The 25430-nt window shown below is 38.5% G+C and overlaps 1 protein-coding gene across 1 annotated transcript in view; it reads left to right on the top strand.

Annotated features, from left to right (window-relative positions):
• DRD3 (dopamine receptor D3) overlaps nucleotides 1-25430 on the top strand; it is a gene marked incomplete at both ends in the record, with an annotated part of 63920 nt that overhangs the window by 4998 nt on the left and 33492 nt on the right. Inside the window, one exon of the mRNA XM_079154925.1 lies at nucleotides 6580-6692. Within this exon, the coding sequence (XP_079011051.1) occupies nucleotides 6580-6692 (113 nt within the window). The remainder of the gene's footprint in view (nucleotides 1-6579; nucleotides 6693-25430) is intronic.

The following is a 25430-nucleotide window of genomic DNA, read 5'->3' as shown; positions in this document are numbered from 1 at the left end:
CCATACTTTAATTTTTGACTTCTGATCTTTTCCCAGTGTAGCCATGGGGGTACAGTACTCCCATGTGAGGCTGGGGGGGCCAGTTATCAGCAAGCCCCAGCGCCCAGTCAGCCACCCATCCTGCTACCCCCACAGGGTATTGTATAGCCAAGTTATGATATTTGGCAGGTTGGCTGTATTAAATACATTTTGAACTTAGAATATTTTCTGTTTCTGTTCAGGCACAATGGCACAATGCCTATAATCCCAGCAGCTCAGGAGGCTGGGGCAGCAGAATCACAAGTTCTAGGCCAGCCTGAGCACTTTGTGAGGCACTAAGCAACTTAGCAGGACCCTGTCTCAAAATAAAAAATAAAAAGGGCTGAGGATGTGGTTCAGTGTACAATGAGTGGGACTCAATATGGAGAGCAGAAAGACTTAGGAATAAGAAATGTACACAAACAAAATAGAAGAGGGTGGATTCAGTCAGGGAAACACACTATAGAAAAAGTGATCAAGGTCAGACAGAGATGACAGGAAAGAATAGCCATGTTTAGAGAAAGAGGAGTCTTTGGAACTTTTACTAATGATACTATTAAAGATAACAAAGTCTTTTTAAAGGGAGAGTTTTACCATAGTTAAACACACACACCACACACAGAGAGAGAGAGAGAGTAGAGAACGAGAGAGGAGGAGAATGAGCGAGAGAGAGAGAGAGAGCAGAGAGAGAGAGAGAGGGAGGGAGATAGCTCTTGAATGACCTCCCACTGGAAAACAAAAAATAAGATTCTCACAAACTCTTCACCAAACTCTGGATTTTGATTAAAGTCAAACAATTAAAGCTGGAAAAGCTACAGATTATTCTATCAGCCTTTTTAAAATGTGATTCAACCACAAGAAATTGCTGGCCACATCCTAGTGACAGGGTTTCTCTGGGGATGGGCCTTGGAGTCTGGAGTCTGAATTTAAAATGAGTTCCTGCACAATTCCCCTTTGCTACAGAGGGAGCAGATTGTTCAAAAACATAGACTGTTGGGTCTACCCAAGATCTACCACACAAGGGTGTCCAGGGTGGCCCCAGAATTCTGTTGGAATCGTAATAAGCCCCAGTCCCAGTCCAAGTGATTTGTACAGCCAGATTGTCATCCCCCAAAACAACATTTGGGAACCACTAACCTATAAAACCCCCATTTCATAGATGAGGAACTGAAATCCAAAAAAATGTGAAAAAATCTTTATTTATTACCCCATTTTGTCCTGCAGCAAATCCTTCCCCCTTTCAAAATAATAATAACAATAGGAAGAAGGAGGAAGAGGAGGAGGAGATTCTTCTGAAAAAAAAAAAAAAAAAATGGAGTGAAGAGATTAGAGAAGCAATGCTTCTTTTGCCCTTGGTTAGCTCCCTAAAACAACAAATTCCATTCCTTTAGAAAAGGAATTCTTAACTGATGATTTCATCCACTTGAATTATTCTTTATTCTCACTATGCTGAAATTGAGCACTTCCTTCGATTATAAGTGTAGGCATCAACCCCTAGCAGAAGAAATCCTTAATGTCACCAGTAGAAATCACAGATATTTCTATTTTCAAATCACAATATGGTTGTTGCAGACCTCTTGAAATATCATTTAGATTCATCATTACTTTGAAATTAGAGTAATTTGGGGTCTGCCACTAGATCTGGTTATTTAGTGAATTATTTTAAAAAGCACATTTATTTGGTAATTATATTTCAATACATTGGTATCCTTTGTGATCCATTGTATGTTTTACTCTGTGCACTAGAAAAACATTCCTGTGAGGAGACCATAAAGCCAAAGAGGTGTATGGCATAAAGAATGCTTAATTAGCCCTGTTTTAAAGACATCATTCTGAAGATAATGTTATGCCCCCCCAGCCAATGTTTCCCAAACCTTCCAGGCAGTAAGAATCACTTGAGGGACTTATTATTTGGAGTGGGGTCTGACAATCATTTGTTTAACAAGAGCCTTGGGTGATTGGGAAATGCTGCCTTATAATCAGTAAATTGGGAAATGCTGCCTTAGGCTGTGTCTGTGGAAAATCAATAGCCAACTTCAGTACTGAGGACTATGCTTGCTCACTCCCACCTTCTGTATTGCCAAAGGGAGTTAGTTAGATTCATTAGCAAGTAAGAGTACACCACCTGCCTGCCTATAATTCTGAAGTGAGTTATTCATTAGAATTTAGGGAAAGTATCATGTCTCTAAAGAGCCTTACTTAAATCAATCAGATTTTTTTTTTACTTTTTTTCTGCTTTAAACTTAAAAGTCACTTACCTTTCACGATCTTCCAACACTTTGTACTTATCTCACTGTCAGTACTTAGCACATTAATCATAATTATTTTCTTAGTACCTATCTTCTAGGCCCATTCCCCATACCCACTCAAACATTACTCTCCTAACACACAATTATCTTCTGAGGCTCTGGGAACAAAAAAGGTTTAATTCATTTCAATACATTTGCCCAACCAAGCATCCAGTATACAATGGGACTCAATAAATAGTGAGTATATGAGAAGTGGATGGACAAATGTCAATCTTTTTTCCTGTGATATTACAATGGAGTTAAATTGTACACTTCTCAGAAATAATGTGCCAAGATACTGACCTTCAGGAAGCAGAAGAGAATCATAGCTGATATTAAGGGAGTAAATTCCAGTTCCTTTTACTAGTTGTGTTCTGAGGCAAGTAACTCCTGTCTCCATTTGTCTATAAATTAGAAGTCACATTGACCTCACTGGGTTGCTATGAGATAATGTTGAGGGTTTCTTGGCATGTTCTTGGCATTCTGCTGCTCTTTGCTGATGCCTTACTATTATTTACATGGTATGGAGAACTACGTAAAATATATTTCTATTACAAGCCCACCAATTAGAGGCTCATTTTAATGAGTAAGCTCTAGGGAAGGCTAAGTGATGGCACCTTAGTGGGAATTACTTTAATCAGCTAATCAGGTGTTTTCTCTTGGCATCAGCTGAGATCAAGGAGAGAATCAGAATTTGATCGCATATTCTGGAGACAGGAAAAGAGGACAGCCAGCATGCAGGTGCATTCTGGTGGAGGCCTGCAAGCTGAGGACAGTTTGGGAGCCTTGGCCTCTAAGAGGGTTTCAAAAATGCCTGTGGTGAGTGTTCCCTCACCTAGCCCCCAAAGGCAGCAGCCACCATTGTCTTTCACATTGTTTTTTTAACCCTGGAATAAAGACAATCAGGAAAGCATCTCATTTTCTAGAAAGGAGATGATATGGTCTGTCACACAGAAATCCCTGAGGAGCACTCGATTTTTTCCTTTCCTCTGGTGTCTACCTACTTCCATCCCTTTTCCAACAGCTGCCTGCCAGGGCTTGATACCTCCCTATAGCAAGTACTAACTATCTACATTCCAATGCCCTATTGGCCTCTACTAGCCTTACAACCTTGGGCTTAAACTCTCTAAGCTTAGTTTCTTTCTCTGTGATGAAGGTAATAATAGTCCAATCCAAGTAAAATAACAACTCTGCTTTAAAAGAATAAGAAAATAGTTTATTCTGAGCAAAATGAGTGACCATATCCTGGGGAACATGGATTCAAGTTATCATGAGTGTCACATTCTGCTGTGAAAGAAGTTATATGAGTTTTATAGCCACAGAATGAAGAAGGTCACAAATCAATACATTCAATAAAAACATTGGTGGGGGCATCATTAGGTGGGCTTCAGCAAAATGGGAAAATTTCTCCTATAGGTTTCAGATGTTAGAACTTTTTAGTTTTATGGCTGATGGAGACTAGAGGTCAGCTAAGGTGAGCGGTATATTCCAAGAGACTTACCTAAGAGTCACAAGAATGTTAGGTCAGTTACAGAGGTTGAAAATAAATGCTGTTTTTCTAAAGGGTCTAAGATAGTCCAAGATAATGTGACTTTGACCTGCAACATTTCATCTCTCCACAATTATGATGTCCTACTCAGCCAAGTTCAGTTTGCAGGATATTTAAGATAGATGTGGCTTTTTCAGAGACTTTCAGTTTCATGGTCCTCTTTCATGGATTTATAATCAGCACTAGAGGCCATGTATGTAAAGTGCTTAACAGAACGCCAGGTGCTTAGTAAGCATTCAGTAAAAGTTAGCTTTTAGAATGAATTCACAGTATGGCAGAAACCATTTGATCCTCCAGAATATATTGCCAGGCCTGAGCCCCACTCTAGGAGCCGGGTAAGCAGCTGTGAACAAGTAAATGTCTCTGCTACTATGGAGATGGTTAAGTAACAGTCATTTAATCTCCTATCAAATTAGACATTCTTCAAAAAGCGCGAAGAGCATATGCAGGAAAAAAACAAATTCAGTTTTCAAAATCTGAAGTTTCAGTTACAGAAATTCCTGGAATGGGTCATGTAGGTGAATGACTCATGTAGAGTAAATTTTCAATAAATGTAAGTTTGTATTAACAATATTAGGCTTTCATGCTGATCTATAGTTACCGTATTTCAGAATGCCTTGCTTCCCCAGTTATCTTGGAAGTTCTTCAAGGACAGACCCTATAATGCATTTTGTAAAACTTCTTAACATATATAATATTCCCTCCTTCTACAGAATAAAATTAGGAGCTTTACTGGTACTTGTTTTATTAACACACAAGTAAATGAATGAGCACCCAGTAAGTTCTGGGGTTGGCTGTTGTCCTAACTATCTTCTCTCACCAACACTACCCCCAACACACACTCACTCATAAAAAATAAAAAAGTAATTTTAAGACCAATTTAAGACCTAAGTTTCATAGTAGACATGTTGAAACGAAATTTAGGGTATAAAATTCAACTTCCAGGAGTGGTTTTTATAGTGTGCAACTGCTCTAGTGATGAGCAAAGCCATCCTTCATTCTCTCTCACTTAAATCATTGTATGATTATGACTCTTTAGATCAGAATCTTTTCATCTCCCTTTCTAAAAAGGTTTTCATTCTCAGAATTCCTATCAATTCATATTAGGACTTTATTTATATAAAGTAAAATAGCTGAACTAAAAGAAAGCAAATCCAGAACCAAAGTGAACAAAAATGATGACTTCACCATGCGTTTAACTTTCCATTGTTGCTTTTAAACTAAAACCCTTTGGTCAGCGTTTCTCAAAATAGTCTGGAGATGACCAAATATAGAGAAAATGGGAGGCCTAAAAGGAAAGGAATCCAAGAGGAAGAGGTTGTTAGAAAGGAGAAGGATAGACAGTCTTTCAGGTTCTTGCTTTAGTGGGATAAAAGAGAAAGGAACAGTAAAGAGAACTGGTCATATCTGAAGAGTCTTAAAGAGAAACACTGAGCAGAACAGCACCATCATTGGGCACATTTAGTCACTATCTTTTTCTTGAGAAGCCACCTCAGAGGCCACCGTGCCTATTTTTCACTCATCCTCATCCTTCCTTTTAAAAAGCCATGTGATATGCTTAGGAAGGGCATCATGAACACACAGCCAGCCAGAGGCACCGTGCCTCGCAGGCCTCTCCTTGAGAACCACGGTCCCCAAGTGGCAGCCCAGAGGCAGGAAGATGGCAAATGCCCAAAGCCTCAAGGTCCATGAATGGCAGTGGATGGACATTTAGAAAGTGACAATCTTCCTGGCACATTTTCCTGGTTCAATGAGGTTATGTAAAAGTCTAAACATTAAGATAGAAATGTTTTAGAATGTAAATTATATTACTAAATTCCTGACTTTTTCTAAGTATGAAGACAAGGTTATGGAGTTTGGGACACATGTAAAGGCATAAGGTCAGAGCCATCCTTGCTTATTCCAAGAGGCATAGAGAGATTCCATGCTCCCTTCCAATTCCCTGGACCAACTTTTTCCCCCACGTCTTGGTGACTGGGATGTGGCAGTAGGGTCAATAGCAGTATAGACTTATTTTACATAGGTTCTCATGGATGTTGTTTTAGGGTGCTTCCAAAATTTAAAACCCGAAGCCACAAAGATTTTGCTTTGGAGTTAGGTTTTATGAAAACTGTGTTCTTAGCTCTTTTCCTGGGGTCATGGTGAGCTCTCTACCGGGTGGAAAGCTCAGAGGGGGCAGTATTGGCTTAATACACACATTGGGCAGTCACCCAACCTCTTTGGCTACCATCTATGCTTCTCTGGGCTGATGAGCATCTCTGGGCATATTGTTTAACCACCAGGAGTGTTCCTGTTTTTGAGCTAGATCAGTGATTCTCAAACCTTGGTTTGTCTAAGAGTGTTTATTTAACAATGAAGATTCACAGGCCCCAGAACCATAGATGTTGACTCACTAGATCTATGGAGAATTCAGAAATCCACATCTTTAATGAGTAACTCACTGTGAACCACCCTGAGGAACACTGCACTAATTTATTTCGAAGATCACTTTCAGAATTATATCCTAACGTTCTGTGAATTTGTCCCTTCTTTAGCAACTAGTCTTGGACAACCTGGCACTCCCTTGGCACCCGTCTGCCCTATGGTAACAATGGTACCAACCACAGGGAACAGGGAGGGCATGTGGGTATCTGTGCTGAACAGCACAAGGGAGCAGGAAAATTGGTTGGGTGGTTGTTCCTTAAACTGGGAAATACTAACATCCTTTTTGTTTATGACACCCAGGTAACAGGTGGAGTTTGGCATTTCAGCCGCATTTGCTGTGACGTTTTTGTTACCCTGGATGTCATGATGTGTACAGCCAGCATCCTGAACCTCTGTGCCATCAGCATAGACAGGTAGGGCTGGAACTCCCCTTCCATGCATCAGAAAGAGGGGTCCATATTTGGGGGGAGGAGGCACAGGCTCTGCATTCAAGGTCCTGGGGTTACCTCCAAATAGTATGTGCCACTGGGACATTTTTTCTTTCTCATCTCTTTTTTATTTTCTTATTTTGTAGGCTTTTACTAGTTACTAGTATTGAACCCCCGAGTGCTTCATCACTAAGTTACATCCCCAGTTCATTTATTCTTTCTTTTGAGACAGGGTTTTGATAAGATGCTTAGGGCCTATGTTGCCCAGGCTGGTTTTTGAACTTGCAAACCTCTGTCTACAGCCACCTGAGTCTCTGGGATTACAGGAATGAACCACTGGGCCCACTCATTTTTTTTTTTTTTTTTTAATTATGGTTTGCAGGTGAGAAGAAACACCTGTGACAGGAGAGAAATTGTTACTCTCAAAGTTTTCCTAGCTTTTTCTCTCCAACAGACCCATAAAGAGGAGTCTGGGTTTGCTTTTTCACCATCTTTGGGGGCTTTTGTGATTCATAATTGGAAGGAAAGGGAGGAGGGAGGAAAAGGACAAAGGTGAACAGACTGGGTTGGTAGGAAATTCTGTAGTTGACTTGTTCCTTTGTTTGTTGTTTGTTTTTGGTAAAGAGAGGAAAGGAGGATGGGAGGAAAAGGAGGCAGGCAGGCAGGGTATATTTTCAGGAGGGAGAGAGAGGTGGACATAGAAAAGGAATTTTAGAAAACATGACTATGATCTATAGATTTCCCTCACAAAGTTTAAGAAAAGTAAAAAGTGATTGGTTTTTAAATTTTGGTTTTTGTCCAGGCATGGTGGTGCATGCCCGTAATTCCAGGTATTCAGTAGGTCGAGATAGGAGGATGGCAAGTTTGAGGCCAGCCTTGGCAACTTAGCAAGGCCCCAAAAACACAAATGGGTTGAAAAATAAAAAGAAGGAAGATATTTCACATGAATGGTAACCAAACAAGAACCAGGTGGCTATACTAACACCAAACAAATGAACTTTAAATCAACAGTGTTTATAAGAGACAAAGGAGAACATTATATGTTAGTAGAAGTTGCAATACATTAAGAAAGTATAATAATTATAAATATTTACACACCCAATAACAGACCATCAAAATATATGAAGCAAAAACAGAAAGAATTGAAGAGAGATACAGCTCTATATCAAAGTTGGAGACTTCAACATCCCACCCTTAATAATGCATAGAACAACCTGATAGAAGATAAATAAAGAAACTGAGGGATTAACACAAGAAAAACCAAATAGAACTAACAGACAAATACAGTGCTTTCTCTTACCACAATAAGATAAAATTAGAAATCACTAGCAGAGTAAAACTGGAAATTTTACAAATTCATAGAAATTAAACAACACACTCTTAAACAACCAAATGATCAAAGAAGAAATCACAAGGGAAATTAGAAAATACTTAGATGAAAATTAAAACACAACACACCAAAACTTACAGGAAACAGTGAGAGAAATGGTATGGGAGGAATTTACAGCTATAAATGCTTACATTAAAAAACAAGAAGGATCACAAATCACCAACCTGCCTTTTCAATTAAAGGAACTATAAAAGGAATAAACTAAACTCAAAACTGGCAGTATAAAGGAAATAATAAAGATTAAAACAGAGATAAACAAAACAGAGAATAAAGACAGTTGAGAAAATCTACTATCTTTATTGGAAAGATCCACTCCCCAGGAAATGGGAATTATTGTTTAATGAATATAAAGTCTCCATTTTACAGGATGAAAAGAGCTATAGAGATGAGTAGTAGTGATGAACGAATGGCATTATAAATGTGTTTAATACCAATAAATAGTGCACTTAAAATGTTTATAATGGTAAATTTATGTTGTGTATTTTAGTGCAATAAAGAAATTAGAAAATAATTATTTGTCCAGTATCTATAGTTGCATGAGCTTGATAGGCTTTTACTTCTCCAACTTTAATAAATAATGGGGCATCTTGCTAAGAGGCAAGTTCAGTAAGCCTTGAGTGGGGCCCAAATGTCTGCATTTCTAACAACCTCTAAAGTGAAGCTGAAGCTGTTGATCCTGATCCATGACCCATATTTTGAGTAACAAGGTTTATAAAATTTGTAAAGGTAAGATAGACAGCATCTGATATTTAAACCAAACACATTAAATAATTAAATGACAGTTGCCTCAGAATGAGATGGGATGCAATAGAATTTGAGATGTGCTCTTTTCTGAACACTAAATATGACAAGTTCTATAAAGATTGAGTCTCAGGTTATCTATTATCTATTGCTACATAGCAAAATTATTGGCTTAAAACAACATCAAATATTTATTTTGCTCATGAATCTGAAATTTGGGCAAAGCTTTGCAGAGATAGCTTGTCTCTGTTCCACATGGTATCAACTGAGACAGCTCAACTGAGGACTGGAGGAGCCACTTTCAAAATGCCTCATTCTTGTGACTGGCAAATCACTGGCTTTTAGCTGTGAGCTCAGCCAAGGCTGGGGAAACAACATTCTCAGTACCTCTACATATCACCCCTCCATGAGCTACTTAAGCTTTCTCATAGTACAGTGACTGAGTTCTAAGAGCAAGTGTCTCAAGAGAACAAAGTAGAAACAGGACATTTTTATGACCTGGTCTTGAAAATTATATAGCATCACTTCTATTGTATCTATTAGTTAATATGATTATAAAGGTCAACTAGATTCAAGAACAAAGGCCTGACTCTACTTTTTGATGGTAGAGTGTTAAAATTCTAGAAGAGCATGGAAGATGAGATATTTAACTGAAGTCATCTTTTAAAAATACACTCTGTCCTGCCCCCCCCCCCACTGAAGTCGGTTGCCATCGCTGAGCCTGTCCCTCCACACACACACACATACTGAAATTGGTTGGTGCTGAGCCTGCCTGCCTCCCCCCTACTGCTGAGGGACACTGTACTTGCCTTCATGCTGACTCGGTGGGCCCTCGCTGGGGCTCCACGGCTTCTTTGGAGGCTGGTGCAGGCATTTTGGATTGTTCTTGAGGACATGGCCATCATCATTTGAGGGGTGGCTCCCTTCCTGAGACACCTACAGGAAACTGGAGGCCCTTTGACAGGTACCTGTATTTGCACACTTACATCCTACACCCTTTCCCCATCCTCTTGTTCACAGCTGGAGATATTGTAAATGGTAATAGAACTGAATCTGTTTATTTTAAGAATGTTGAAGTCTTTATCTGGTTCAGGGCATATTTTATTTGTATTGGGTGCTATTTGTATTGATCTCCCCTTCAAAGGAGAGATGGTGGAAGACTGCAGGGTCATAATAAGCCTGCAGGGGGGGAACTGCAGTATCTCTGATCTTCACTGCTAGAAGGGCATATATAGAGACGATCTGGAAAAACAGGGGAAGAAGGTGTTCCTAACAAACCAAGATGCTATTGTGATAGACTCCAATGACAGCATGACAGTAGAAATGACAGAAAAAGAGTTTAGAATCTGCATGGTTAAAATGATCCGTGAAGCAAACGACAAGATAAGAGAGCAAATGCAGGCAATGCATGACCATTCCAGTAGACAGTTAAAAGAGCAAATGCAAGAAGCAAAAGAACACTTCAATAAAGAGATAGAGATTCTGAAGAAAAAACAGACAGAAATACTTGAAATGAAAGAAATGTTAAACCAAATTAAAAACTTAATAGAAAGCATCACCAACAAAATAGACCTCATAGAAGACAGAATCTCAGACAATGAAGACAAAATATTTAATATTGAAAATAAAGTTAAGCAAACTGAGAAGATGTTAAGAAGTCATGAACAGAACCTCCAAGAACTATGAGATACCATGAAAAGACCAAATTTAAGAATTATTGGGATTGAGGAAGGCACAAAGATACAAACCAAAGGCACAAACAACCTGTTCAACAAAATAATATCAAAAAATTTCCCAAACCTGAAAAATGAAATGGAAAATCAAATAGAAGAGGCTTACAGAACACCAGGTGCACAAAACTACAACAGATCCATACCAAGACACATTATAATGAAAATACCTCACATACAAAATAAAGATAGGATTTTAAAGCCTGTGAGAGAAAAGCATCAGATTACATATAAGGGGAAACCAATATGGATATCAACAGATTTCTCAGCCCAGACTCTAAAAGCAAGAAGGCCCTGGAATAATATCTTTCAAGCTCTGAAAGAACACGGATGCCAACCAAGAATGCTATACCCAGCAAAACTAACTTTCAGATTGACAATGAAATAAAATCTTTCCATGACAAACAAACAATTTACAAATAGAAAGCCTACCCTACAGAACATTCTCAGCAAAATATTTCATGAGGAGGAAGTGAAAAATAACAATACAAGTCAGCAAAGGAGGAACTAACCTAAAGGAAAAGCCAATCAAAGGACAAGTAAAAATCCAAATATAAGCCAAAATGACCCAGGAATACAAATCATATCTCAATAACCTTGAATGCCAATGGCCTAAATTCAATAATCAAAAGACATAGACTAGCAGATTGGATTAAAAAGAAAGACACAACAATATGCTGCCTTCAAGAGACACATCTCATAGAAAAAGACATCCACAGACTAAAGGTGAAAGGATGGGGAAAACATGCCATGCACATGGACCCAGTAAAAAAGCAGAGGTCTCCATCCTCATATCAGATAAAGTGGACTTCAAACCTAAGTTAGTCAGAAGGGATAAAGAAGGACATTTCATCTGCTTAAGGGAAACAAAACAGCAAGATATAACAATTTTAAATATTTATGCCCCAAACAATGGAGCATCTATGTATATCAAACAAACCCTTCCCAATTTTTAAGAATCAAATAGAACAAAACACATTAATATTGCGGACTTTAACACCACCACTCTCACCACTGGATAGATCCTCCAGCAAAAACTGAACAAAGAAACTATAGAACTAAATAATACAACAAATGGTGTTGGCAAAACTGGATATCCATATGCAGTAAAATGAAATTAAACCTCTATATCTCACCTTACACAAAAACCAACTCAAAAATGGATCAAAGACATAGGAATTAGACCAGAGACTCTGCAGCTAATAGAGACAAAGAAGGCCAAATCTTCATCATGTTGGCCTAGGAATCAGACTTCCTCAACAAGACTCCCAAAGCACAAGAAATCAAAGCAAGAATCAATAAATGGGATTGGACTCAAACTAAAAAGCTTTCTCTCAGCAAAGGATACAATCAAGAATGTGAAGAGAGAGCCTACAGAATGGGAGAAAATCTTTCCACATGCACCTCAGATAGAGCACTTATCTCCAAAATTTATAAAGAACTTACAAAAGTTTACACCAAAAATACAAAGAACCCAATCAATAAATGGGCTAAGGAACTGGACAGACACTTTACAGAAGAAGACACACAGGCAATTAATAAATATATGAAAAGTGTTCAGCATCTCTAGTAATTAGAGAAATGCAAATTAAAACAAATCTAAGATTTCATCTTACTCCAATTAGAATGGCTATTATCAAGAACACAAACAATAATAGATGTTGGTGTGGATGTGGGGGAAAAAGACACACTTTTACATTGCTGGTGGAGTTGCAAATTGGTGCAGCCACTCTGGAAAGCAGTACTGAGAATCCTCAGGAAACTTGGAATGGACCCCACATTTTGACCCAGTTATCCCACTCCTCGGTTTATACCCAAAGGACTTAAAATCAGCAAACTACAGTAACACAGACACATCAATGTTTATAGCAGCTCAGTTCACATAGCTAGATTGTGGAACCAACCTAGATGCCCTTCAACAGGGCATCTTTATCCAAAGAAACTGTGGTATATATACACCAATGGAATACTATTCAGCCATAAAGAATAATAATATTATGGCATTTGCAAATAAATGGATGGAATTGGAGAATATCATGCTAAGTGAAATAAGCCAAGCTCAAAAAAACAAGGCTGAATGTTTTCCCTGATAAGTGGAGAATAATATATAATGGGGGTGGGGGGATGGGGAATGAGAGAATAATGGGGGAACTTTAGAATATGTAGAAGGAAATGAGGGGGGTATGAAAAATGATGGAAGGACACAGAGATCATTACCCTATGTAAATGTATGATTAAATGAATGGTATGAGTCCTCATTGTGTACAACCATAGAAATGAAATGATGTACCCCATTTGTGTACAATGAATCAATATTCAGTCTGTAAAAAATTATAAGTTAAATAAAAAAATGCCACTCTGTAATCCCAGGGGACTTGGGAGGTTGAGGTAGAAGATTGCAAGTTTAAGGTCAGCCTCAGCAATTTACTAAGACTCTGTTTCAAAATAAAAAGTATAAATGACTGGGTATATACCTCAGTAGCTCTGGTAGAGCAACCCTGTGCTCCATCCCCAGTACCACAAAAAAGGAAAGAAAAGAAAAGTACAATCTTCTATACCTATTAACCTCAAATCCTTTTGGAACAAATGATAAGTCAGTTAAGAAAAATAAATTCTTAATTGTAGCCCATCCTCCTTCACATTTGTGTTTATTTGGGGGAAAGGAAAAGAAACATAAAACAGATTAGAAGAAATTGAAGAAAAGTCAGAAGAAGAAGATTATCTGATGAAGGGTAGAAAAAAACAGGAGCAAAATAGTTTGGAAAGTGATGGTGAAAGTAGAAAAAGGAGGTAAAATATAAGCACACACAAAAAGTAGGTGTAAATAGGAAGACAGATAGCATTTGCTCATTTTCTTCCCTACTATTACTCTGCTGCCTGGGAAAGAGTAGAGTAGGTGAGTACAAATCCGATTGATTGAGAAACCTCTTTTGTTACTTGCTGCCATTCTCTGGTAGAAAGGAGGCGGGGTGGGCGCCTGGTAGGTACTGGACAATAATAAATGAGTTAAGCTATTTTTCTTTCAAAAACTGAATTACAGCAGAAGAATGAATTTGAATATAAAACATAGGGTTTTCCTAGGCAGCTCGCATCTATCACGAGACCTCATTTGGAAGGGACAGGAGCTAGAGTTGGGAAAAAGTAACCATACTGACTCATTCACTAACTGTAACTTTGCCAACTTATATTTGCTTTCTTAAAACTTGAGATGGCTTCAGAGAAAAAACACATTGAGAGGATGTTCTTCAGACTAAATCAGTTTCCCTGAAATTTACCATCACCATGATTATCTTCCAGTTCAGTGAGAAATACTAGTTACAATGAGACATGGAAACAAAACGTTCCTGTGGTACTCAATGGTTGGTACTCAAACAAGGTTTACTGAGCTGTTACTCTGAAGCAGCACTTCAAAGACCAGAAGAGACTATTTCCACCATAAATTTTACACCAATTTCCTTTCAAAATGAAATCACTAAGCATGCCTATGTATCAGAATCCCATCCGTTTTGCACTCTTGCTTTCACCTCCCACTTCAGGTTCCAAAGTTAAAGACTTCCTGGACAAAGTAACCATTGGCTGATAGATGAGAACGTTCCAATCATGCTATTGAACTGGGTTCCTGGAGGAAAGATGAGGAAAAAGGATCTGTATTTTCTTGATTTCTGTCCAGGCATGTCTGTTCTGTAGGCGGTTCTGGAGTTCTTCCCAGAAGGCAGATCTCAAACTCTTCAATACCGATCATGAATAAGAGTTCCATTTACTTAACAGAATGAAACCTGTTCAGTGTGCTATGAATGAACAGTTAACAGGCTAAATGAAGAAATTGCTGATCCTCACCTTCACTGAGGTGCTGACAGGAAGGACCACCTCATTCACCCTCTCCTCTTCTATTTCCTATTAATCTCTCCTCATTCCCAAGGAGTCGAGGAGTCTACTGGAGAGATGGCTGAGTGGACCTGATTTGTCTGCTTAGATATATATGAATTAGGGTATACTAGTCATTTTCCCTCTCTGGTGCTTCCACATAGAATAAGAGTCTTTTTAAAATAATTTTAGTTGTAGATGCACACAATACCTTTGTTTTGTTTATTTAGTTTTATATGGTACTGAGCATCAAACTCAATGCCTCACTCTTACTAGGCAAGCACTCTATCACTGAACCTCAGCCACAGCCCCAAGTAAGAGTCTTCACCCTCTTTATCTTCCTCTGAACTTTGCAAAGAAAGTCTCTACAAAAACACTGGGGAAAATCCTGCCATCATTTATACCTGCTGTCAGGATACATTGTACATTGTCAATACAGAAAGTCTAGAAACAGCCTTTCCTACTACATTAATGCATTATCAAGAAAGCATTATCATTAGGCACAATATTCAGATTTTAAAGAAAATAAGCAGAATATACTGGAACCATGGTGCTGAACATTGAGTGTAATGAGGCCCTGAACTACTTGGGACTGCCTCTGCTTCACTCTGCTTGCACACTACCCTAAAGTTACTCCCTACTTGTTTATTTCAGACAAGACAAGTTTTAACCTTGTGTTTTCTCTTGGTCCTTTAATTAGGGGGAGAAGATCCTAGGGGTTTATACTTCAGCAGGGGAGTTGTTGTCTCAGTATAGTTATGCCATATTACTATTACATTTATACCCAATAAATCATGAGCAACCTTGGATATGGCACCTAACTCTCTAAGCCTCTGTATTAGTTTGCTAGAGTTGCCACAACTGAATACAAAAAAAAAAAAAAAAAAATTTGGTCAAGCCAACCATAGGCTGGATGGGTTAAGCAAGAGAATTTTATTTTCTCACAGTTCTGGATGTTTGAAGTCCAAGATCAATAGGTTGACAAGTTTGATTCCTCCTGAGTCTTCTTTCCTTGGACCACAGAGAGACACCATCATGTGGCCTTTCCTCTGTGCATTCCTGATATCTCTTCCTCTTCTTGTAAGAGAACCAGTCCTACTGGAACAGGGCATGCCCTAAAGCCTTCATTTTAACTCAGTCTTAATTTCAAATAGTCCTACTACAAGGTTAAAGCTTCAACATATGGATTTGGAGGCACAATTCAGTTCATAACAGCCTTTATAAAAATAAACATCATGAGGATTAATGTAAGATGCAGACAAGAACATGACTTATAAAAGACTTTCTAAATAAGCCACCACCCAAATATTTTATTATTGATAACATTATTATTGCCATTCTAATTATTATTCCTTCTGAAATATTGTCAGTCTCCTGAGAAATCTAAATGTTCTACCTTTGGAAGAATTATACTGAAGTGTATAAGAGAATTAAGATGTTTAGATTCAAAGCCCAGTTCCATTTGTTAGCTGTGTAACCTCCAGAAATTATGTTAGCTTCCCTGAGCCTCAATTTCCCTATTTATCAATTGAGGAAGGTAAAATTAGTACCCACATTATAGAATCGTTGAAAGGATTAAAAGAGGCAATACATTAGGAAGGCTGGTTAATAGCACATGCTCAATAAATGATGGTTATTATTAGTAGTAGTATTTATACCTTCCTGCTTCTAGTGCTGTTGCTGCCTCTTCTCAGCCAGCAGAGGTCCCCATCATAACCAAATGAGGACAAGCTTCCTCATGACAGTAGGCATTGCAGCTGCCAAGCTCATACACGGTTGGCAGAGAAAATAGTGAAAGAATCACTGCCTTGTCTGAAGGTAGAAGAAGAAATTGAAAACAAGAGAACAGGGAATGGCAGTTTTGCCAGGATTCCATGGTAAAATGTTACATAAGCAGGTGAGCATGGATTAAGATTGTCTATGTTTTAGTATTGACTTCCACTGACGTTGCCCTTGGTTGAATCTCATTTTAGTCTGCTCTAAAGCTAGGCTAAAACAAATAAAACCCACACATATCACATGGGAGAAGTAAGAAAAAACATTGGCAAATGTTTGTATAGTTCTCCAAAAATAAAAAATGTTGCTAAATAAAAATTTAATATGTCTTAGAGTATAGGCTTGTTTCATCTTTATCACTAATTATACTCTAAGCCTCAGGTTGGCTTCCACTATAACATATTTCCTTTAACCTTCTTTTCCCAGACAGGCACACACCTCCAAGTTCAATTATTCTGTCAATTGTGTTTTAAATTGTACTCATTTCCATTAACTACTTATGGTATCAATTTGTTGATCTGTCCCTTCTTCTGAACCAATCATCTATATCCACCGAAAGCTGGAAAGGCAATTAAACAGAAGATGCTGAGAGTTATTCAAGAAAAATTAAAGCATAAAGGTAAATAAAGTAAAAAAAAAAAAAAAAAAAAAAAAACCCTGAGATTAAAAAGAGCACTGAGGGGGAAATACCATATACTAAAAATCACAGTACCGAAGCAGATAGAGACAGAGGGGAAAGAGGAGCGCGAGGTAGAAAACGGATCCTGCTTATGCCTACTCCATCTCTCTTTCAGCACCAAGGACAGAGGCTCTGAGCCGCTAACCCAAACAGCATGCAGTTGGGGGTCCCTCTCAGTTTCTCTGGGGGAAGTAGATGCACTGGAAAGCAGCTATGAGACATGCAGTAAGTTCTAACAGGAAAGCTGAAAGAGAAGCACACAATTTCACCTTAGAGGCAAAAATGGGTGATTTTCTTTCTGTTCATTTCCTTAGTTTCTGTGCCCAGGGAAAGGCAAAGTTTGCTTTGCTTGGGTTTATCTGCTGTCAGTAAATGGCTGTAGCAGCTGAGGTACCAAACTCCACAATCTCCAGAATTCAGAAGAAATTTGCAGGGTAAGTAATTTTTCTTTTTGTTTCTAATTTATTGTATACTTATACTGGAAGATTATTTGATTAGCTTGGAGTTCTTTGGTTTGCTAATAATACATATTAAAATTTCATGCCACTCTGATTTAAAAACTGAAAAACTATTTTCATTTTTCTTAAGTAGTTGGACAGTAAAAACCTGTTCTTTTCCTTTTTATTTTCTTTTTTGTTCAAAATTTTATCTTCATGGGGTCTAGAAACTGTATCAAGACAGAAATAAAAGATAGAAAATAGAAATCTATAATTATTCCTGGGATTTATATGGAAGTTGATGGTATTACTCTTAAGTATTTTATTTAATTGTAAAGATCTGTTATTTGAAACCTCCCAGTTCAGTACCCTGGTACTCCAGTGCTGAGGGTTTGGAGAGGCAATATTTTCAATGGTCTATTTAAAGTCAGGCTGTTTCCAAGTCAGAGTCCAATTACTCCCAACAGAGATATGTAACACTTGAGATGATTGTGTATATTTTCTTCAATGAGGGTATATGGTTTTGAGGGTATTTTTGTTTAATTGTGGGACTTTCATTACTTATTGTAGTTTATTGAATCAACAGAAGTTTTTGCAATTAGGCAATTTTTTTCATTTAAGGCACTTAGTTTAATCAAATATGCATGCAGAAATAAGAATGCAGCAATATCAAAGTGTAACTTGGATTCTAAACTCATTTTGCATGCTTGTTTGCACTTTACAGGTCAGTGAAATGTCTGTCCTTAGGTAGGAGTACAGGACAGCTGCTTGACATGGCCCTGGAATCTCTTATAGCCAAATAGGAGAGTCAGTGTGAGAAAAATTCTTACTCAGGCACTTATTTATTTATTAGTTGAATATTTTCAAGGGTCTTCATGGCCAGTAGTGATCAGGGATGTTGAGCAAGGAAAGTACTGATGGTCTCCAAAGAGAAGGCTACTTATAATGAAATATGCATTAAAGCAAATACCAAATAGGTTATGCCCAATATTAAATTTCATTTCTAATGCATTGAGTTTGTCACCATTTGCTTATTGATTGCTTAAGCTAATGACTTCTCTCATTTTATCTCTGACTAGAATGATAGAATGCTCAGTCTTTAGAGATTGTCAAGGAAAATAAGGGTGCTTAACTTTATGGGGCAGATTTAATGAGGAAAAATATTATATTACCTTAGTTACTGGATCTCAGTAACCAGTTATGGTTTTTCTTTATATACTTACCAACAATGTAAATACACACAAATATATAAATGTGCTATTTATTTCATTGCACTTGTGAATCTTCATTAGGAAAATAAACTAGATAGCAATTTGCAAGAATTAAGTACCATAGAAATGCTAAAAACTCTCTAATAATAATGACAATGTAACTCCCACTGGCTCTATGAGCAGAATGCACCTGCATTTAACGAAGTTGGTGAGGTGAGGTGCATAAAGTACTCTGAACAAACAAGATCTTAAAATTAATCCCTGTCTCAGATTTGTCCTTCTCATCCCACTAGTGGAGTAGTAAGAAGATGAACTCTGGATTCAGACAGATTTTAAGTTCAATCAACTTCATCATTTACTGGCTTATGACCTCATCTGTCCATGACTCACTTTCTTCATCTGCAAAAAGTGGGAATGATTATTTCTTCACCTGGTTCTTGTAAGATTCAAAGATAATAATGCTTATAAATGTTAGTTATTATAATTATTAACTTTATCAAGAAATTTAGCAAGTCTGAATTGAAGCCCAGACCAAAAATCTATGGAGATTGGTATTTTGGATGTGACTGAGTAAAAGATAATAGATGGCAACAGCCAGGGGCCGGTGATGTGAGAGGAGACATGTTATGGAACCTGCTACCAAGGTTTTATTCCGGATGAGGAAATCCCATCTCAACCTTGGAATGACTCCCAAAATCAACTTCCACCAGCACAGACATTCTAAATATGTGAGCTAGGATTCAGGGAAACCTGTGATCAAAGGTTGGCTCAAATCAGCCCCTTACATGTTATTGCATCTTGAGAAAGTTACTGAACCTCTCTCTGTTTCCTAAAGCACAAAAGAAGGATATTGATACCCTCCTTTAGGGCTGTAATAAACATTAAAATGAGATGATACATGTGAAATACCGGTACCTGGCACACATAGGTAGCTCAGAAGTGATTGCCTTCAGAAGGAGGTTGAGGACTCCTGGTGCTTTGGGTTCCATTGTTCTGGGTTTTTGCTTAATTCATTCCCTTTAAAAAAAAAAAAAAAAAAAAAAAAAAAAACAACAAATAATTAAAGCCCTATAAATCTTAATGAGTTTTCAGGTACCCTGGAGGTGCCATACCAATTTTTTAGGCAGACTTTCACTCAATATTGAGGGACTGAATATCATCAGAACAGGACATATGTCATAGCTGATGGGAAGCTGATCCCTCTGTCTCTCTGTTTCTTAAACTAGATGATGCACTCATTCTAAGAGATAATTGGACACACTTAAAAATAAATTAAAAAACAAGATAAATCAATACTTGGTAGAAAATTTAAAAGACACTTAAAATTTGTAAGTAAGGTTATATATAATGAATCTTAAATGAGTAAGGCCAGCAGTAATCATTTAGTCCTTGCCTTCTCCACATTCTCACTACCCATTCATGCTTCACTTTTAAGTTCTTTGCTGAGGTCATCAGAAATCTGCTAATTCCCAAGTCCATTAGACTGTCTGCAATTGTGGTTTATTTGACCCGTTCACCTATTCACACTTTTCCTGTGAACAATAAAAGCTACCATATTTCAAGTGCTGTGTACCAAACCTTATGCTGGAGAAGTGATTCTAAAGCAAATTTACTCTCCCCACCAAGGGACAATGTCGGGGAATGTTTTCTGGTTGTCACAGCTTGGGGAGAGAAAAATGCTATTGGTATCTAGTGGATAGATGTCAGGGATGCTGCCAAACATTCCACCATGAACAGGACAACCCCACAAAAAAGAACTACCCAGTATAAATTTTCAGTATTGCTAAGGTTTTACATATAATTTAATCTTAATCTTCACCATTACCCTATGAAGTAAGGATAATTTATTCTCTTTTTGCTAATGAAGAAAACAGTCTATCATTATGAATTCTTACAGAGTGATTATGGAGTTAATGATTTCTTTAGGTTCTCAGCTTCTTCCTACCTGAGACCAGTTTACTCTATTAGCATGTTTATCAGAAAGAAAGAAAAAAAAAAAAAAAAAAAAAAAAACTCGGCCCAGCTCTGTATTATATAAGCAACTCTGGTTTAAAAGAAAAATCCAAGGAGAAAAAAATGTTGAAATAATTAGCTGAGAGGTAGGGAGCATTCTAGCATCTCACTCATCTCTGCTTTCATCTCCCTCACCCACAACTCATCAGGCACTGCCTGGACAGCCACGGCTTACCCACCTGCTGCTATAAGGAATCTAAGACCTGAGACAGTACAATGTGAAAAAAAATAAATAAATCAGAAATCCACACAATCGTGATTCCAACATCAGACTCAGAATTGATTTTCAGAGTTGAGGACTTCCCTTCTGATAATAAACCATTGACCCTTGGATGTATTATTTTAAGTAGCTGTCAAACCTCTTGACAGAGTAAAAAGTCCAGGGGATGGTAATAAACATTCCAAGGTTTCATGATTTTCTCTTAGGTAAGATGAGTCTAAGACATCATTAGCCAGCTATCAACTCCAGGAAAGAATGATTCTGCCCAAGCCTTCCCAGGGAGCCCAGCTATGAAAGGTAGCCTGAGCCTGCCTCAAAAGTGAAAGTATCCTTGAACAATCAGAAAGCATTGTATTTTTCCAAAAGTTCTTGGCAGTGACAATGCTATCTCCAGGGTAGGGGCTGCCCTTCTCCAAATAAGAAAATTATTATCAAAAATTATTATTATGTTTAAAATATGTTGACTGGAAACAATATGCCAAGATAAAGAACATTTTCAAAAACAATTCTCTGAAATCATTCCAAGTTGGTCATCCCTTTCCAATCATTTGTTCATTTTAACATTTTCACATTCCAGGCTGAAATGTTTCAAAACAAGGTACAGAATGATGGCCATGATTAAGCCAATCACTTAATTCAAGGAAATCTGCCAATACTGAGGTTTCAAGCAAATCCTAGCCACTAAGCCAGCCTCTGCTTCTACTAGGATGTGAATCAAGAGTTCCCATGGGGGCCCATATGCACCAATACCAGTGAATGAAAGTTTTATCCTCCCACCTTGACAAATAGAAATTTGTAACAACCTAGGATACTAGGCTTAAATTTAGGATCCATGGGCCCCTAGGAATTTCATTAAAAATAGAATATTCCCCACCCCACCAAGGGACCTGTTCACCTCTCTCCCCACCTGAGCTGCATTGAAGCTATTTATTTGAGTCATAACAGAGAGTCACTGCTTGAGCCCAGGAGCCCAAACATACACATCACTATATATCCTCAGGGTGACAGATCCAGAATGAGGCCTGTGAGTCCCTGGAAACAGGTTTTAAGCAATTGAGCAGGGAATTCTGTGATCTTGACACCAGGAATGTGGTCTAAGTGGGAGCATGGACTCTTAGTGAACGTGCTTCTAGGTGCTGTTAGGAGGATATGGCCAGAAGAGAGTATCTTAGTTCATTCCGACTTCTTATAAAGTACCATGACTGGATAACTTTTAAGTAACAGAATTATATTTCTCAAATTTCTGGAAGCTAAAAAGTCCAAAGTCATAGTGTCAGCAGAATTGGTGTCTGGTTCATAGACACCTGTCTTTTTACTATGTCCTCACATGGTGGGAAGGGCTAGCTCCCTAGGGTAACTTTCATATGAGCACTAGTTCCAAAGGCCTTCCCAAAGGTCCCACCTCCTAACACCATCACTTCGGGGGTTAAGATTTCACCAGATGGATATTGAGGGTACATAGACATTCAGACGAAAGCACAGATTCTGGGGAAGGAGTCACTCTTCTCTGGTTTCAGGGTCATACTGTAAGGCACAGAGTTCATGTCTTCTCCTGGCATGTGGCTTCAGCGCATAGCTGTCCTTGACACACAAGCATTTTCCTTAGGATTGGTGAATTTTGTGACCCCAGACACCTGCAAACATGGCTTTGAGAGATCAGAGTGCTTTCTTCAGGACTGGGCCCTGCAGACTGGTATCACTGGTGCAGCTGCTTGACTCCGATACTTGTCCCACTCTATGTCCTAAATCTCCACAGTTTGATGGTCGGTTCTTCCCAGTGGAGTAGTGGCATGATAGCTGCTATTGCTTTCAGATGCCAGTGGAGGATACTGAAAGAACTACAAGACCTGGATGCTAGTTCTGCCACTAATAAGCTATTGGATTTAAAACACTTAGTTTCCCTGGGTCTCAATTTCCCTGTTTGAAGAGCAAAGGCATTAGACTAGGTTATAAGTTGAAAACTGGTGGGTCACGGGCCCATGAATGTGAAATTCAGTGAAATTCAGAAGGAAGAACTTCACTGGGCTTGAATATTTTTAGTTAGTAACCAATCCTTTAAAATCGGTAAATTTCAAATAAAATTCCATTCATGGGGTTTTCCTATATGTAAAAAACACTTTACTCTTCCCCAATAATGAAGATTTTCTTCCACATACTAGCCTCCCAAACCCTCCATGCCCCTATGTAAGGTGTAGGAGAGAGACCTGGAGAAAAGAAAAGTGAAGACAGGGGGAGGCACAGAAAAGGTAAGTGCAGCTACAGAGGTTGGGAGGAGGGAAAGGAAACCGAGAGAAACTGGCTGATAAGGGGAACTAGTGAATGTAGCACTTGCATAGTGTTCTGTGTGCCAGGCATAGCTTTTAAAGTCTTCCATACCTAACAGTTCATTTAATCCTCACAAAACCCTATGTGACAGGTTCCATTATCCCTGCCCCACACTTTTTATGGAGGAGGAAACTGGAGCTCAGAGAGGTGAAGAAACATGCCCAACGTCCCAGAGCTAGGAAACAGCAGAGCTAGGATTCTAATCCTTCCATGGCTTCCCATCTCACCAAGTCCAAGCATGGTTCTTTCAATGGCCCTGTCCAACCTCTCAACTGCATACCCTTCCACTCTACCACAGCCTCACATGGCTTCAGCCAGCAGATCTTCCTGTATCTCTACTGTTTGGATCATTCTCCCACCAGATACCTGGTCTACTCCCTTCTTCTAGGTATTGACTCAGTTGCCAATATTTCCATGAGGGCTTCCTGATTACATTATTTGAAAATTGTTGTCAGACACCCACTCACATACTTCTCACCCACTTTTTACTCCTTTCTCTGATTTTTTCACCAAAATACATATCATCATTGAACATAACACGTCTTTTATCTACCTTCTTATTCTGAATAGAGACCTCATGAGGAGAGGAAATTTTGTCTGTCTCATTCATTGCTGGAACTCCTGTTCTTACAACAGTGGCTGGTATACAAGGAGGACTTGATAAATATTTGTTGACACACAAATTTTAAAACATATCTGAGCATCCAAGTTTCAAAGAGTCTGATTTTACCGACATTGTTTTCTGTCTCCTCTCAGAAATTCTTTGGGGTCACACACCCTTCCTTCTGGACTATGGCGCCTCTGAGTCACTTAAGCAGCTACATCAATTCCACCTGTGTGGCAGAAAACTCCACAGGTGCCAACCAGGCCCACCCACACGCCTACTATGCCCTGTCCTACTGCATACTCATCTTAGTCATTGTCTTTGGCAACGGCCTGGTGTGTGTGGCTGTCCTGAAGGAGCGAGCCCTGAAGACCACCCCCAACTACCTGGTGGTGAGCCTGGCTGTGGCAGATTTGCTGGTGGCCACCTTGGTGATGCCCTGGGTGGTATACCTGGAGGTGAGTAGGCTCCAGGCTGTGTTGCTGGTAATAACTGTGCTCATCTATCTTTCCTGAGCACCTGGGTTTTAGGGCTCATATTCTCCCTTTATTTGTCAAGGAACTGGAAAAGGAGGGAGAGCTCTTGTTCTCCCTTTAATGAAAGAATGAAGCTCTTGAGGGTGGCCACCATTCATCCACATCAGCACCAGGGAATTGGGAATGATTCAGTTTCTGTGTGTCCCAAATCCAGATGACTGGACTTAAGTGATTGGAACTCTTCTAACATTACTCTCCATGCCAGTATATCTCAGAGATATGAGGAGCTAGGGAAGGCAGTCTGATATGCATCTTCATCTAGGTTCAACATTTATGGGAGTGATGGTGTGAAGGAGCAATACAGGGCAAGAAGGAAAAAGCATTAATGAATGAGAGAAAAAATAGAATTGTCTGCAATAGATCAGATTTCTCTGGTTGGTTCAGTTCTTGGCTCTTTCTTCTGGGTACTAACTCCATAGATTCTGCTACCGAATGAACAGGCTAAACCTGCTAATTTGTTTTCCATTGCCTCCATTAATAGTGAGGAATCTTCCCCACTCAGAGAATGCAGCAGACCCTGGAGAATTCTTCTGCAGAGAAACATTCTTAAATTTGAAAGTATTTTCATTAAAGGTGCAAAAATAGAGTCAGGAGGTGATCAAGACAAAACATCCATTTTCTAGCAAGAAATCAGGTGCCTACAACTGTTCAAGAAACAGATATTCTTACCAGGAAAACATGCAATTACTAAAGAGGGGATTTTTTTTAAACACCCTTAATATGCTATTAATATTTCTCCTCTGTACTGTGTGTCATATTCCAAGAGATATCCAACGAAGGATCAAAATGATGCTATGATTAAGAGAAATTAAGATTCATCAAATTAATATTTCAGGTAATATTAATAGTGAAGGTGACAGTTAATTAAGTATGACATATCATGGGAGAGCAAAAGCTTTGAACAGACTGCTCTGCTAGTACCATATTAAATGAATGACTGGGAACTAAAATTAGACTTATGATCTCAAGGGGGTGCATTAAAAAAAGAAGAAAGAAATACAGAAGGATAATAGAAAAGAGAAAAATAAATAGGTTGAATTAGAATAGATCTAAAGCTATGGGGAAACTTGAGGGAAAAATATTATTTATTCCTCCCAGTTAGGATAATTCAGATGGTGACAGATCTTGTAATTATCTTGAGTTTTCTGTCAACTCAAGTAGGCTGAAATCATCTTTGAAGTCAGAGGCTATGTCTTT

This window comes from Sciurus vulgaris (genome assembly GCF_902686455.1).
Source record: "Sciurus vulgaris genome assembly, chromosome: 10".
Lineage (NCBI taxonomy): Eukaryota > Metazoa > Chordata > Mammalia > Rodentia > Sciuridae > Sciurus > Sciurus vulgaris.
The sequence above is the reverse complement of the archived record's forward strand: the minus strand, read 5'-3'. Positions and strand labels throughout refer to the sequence as shown.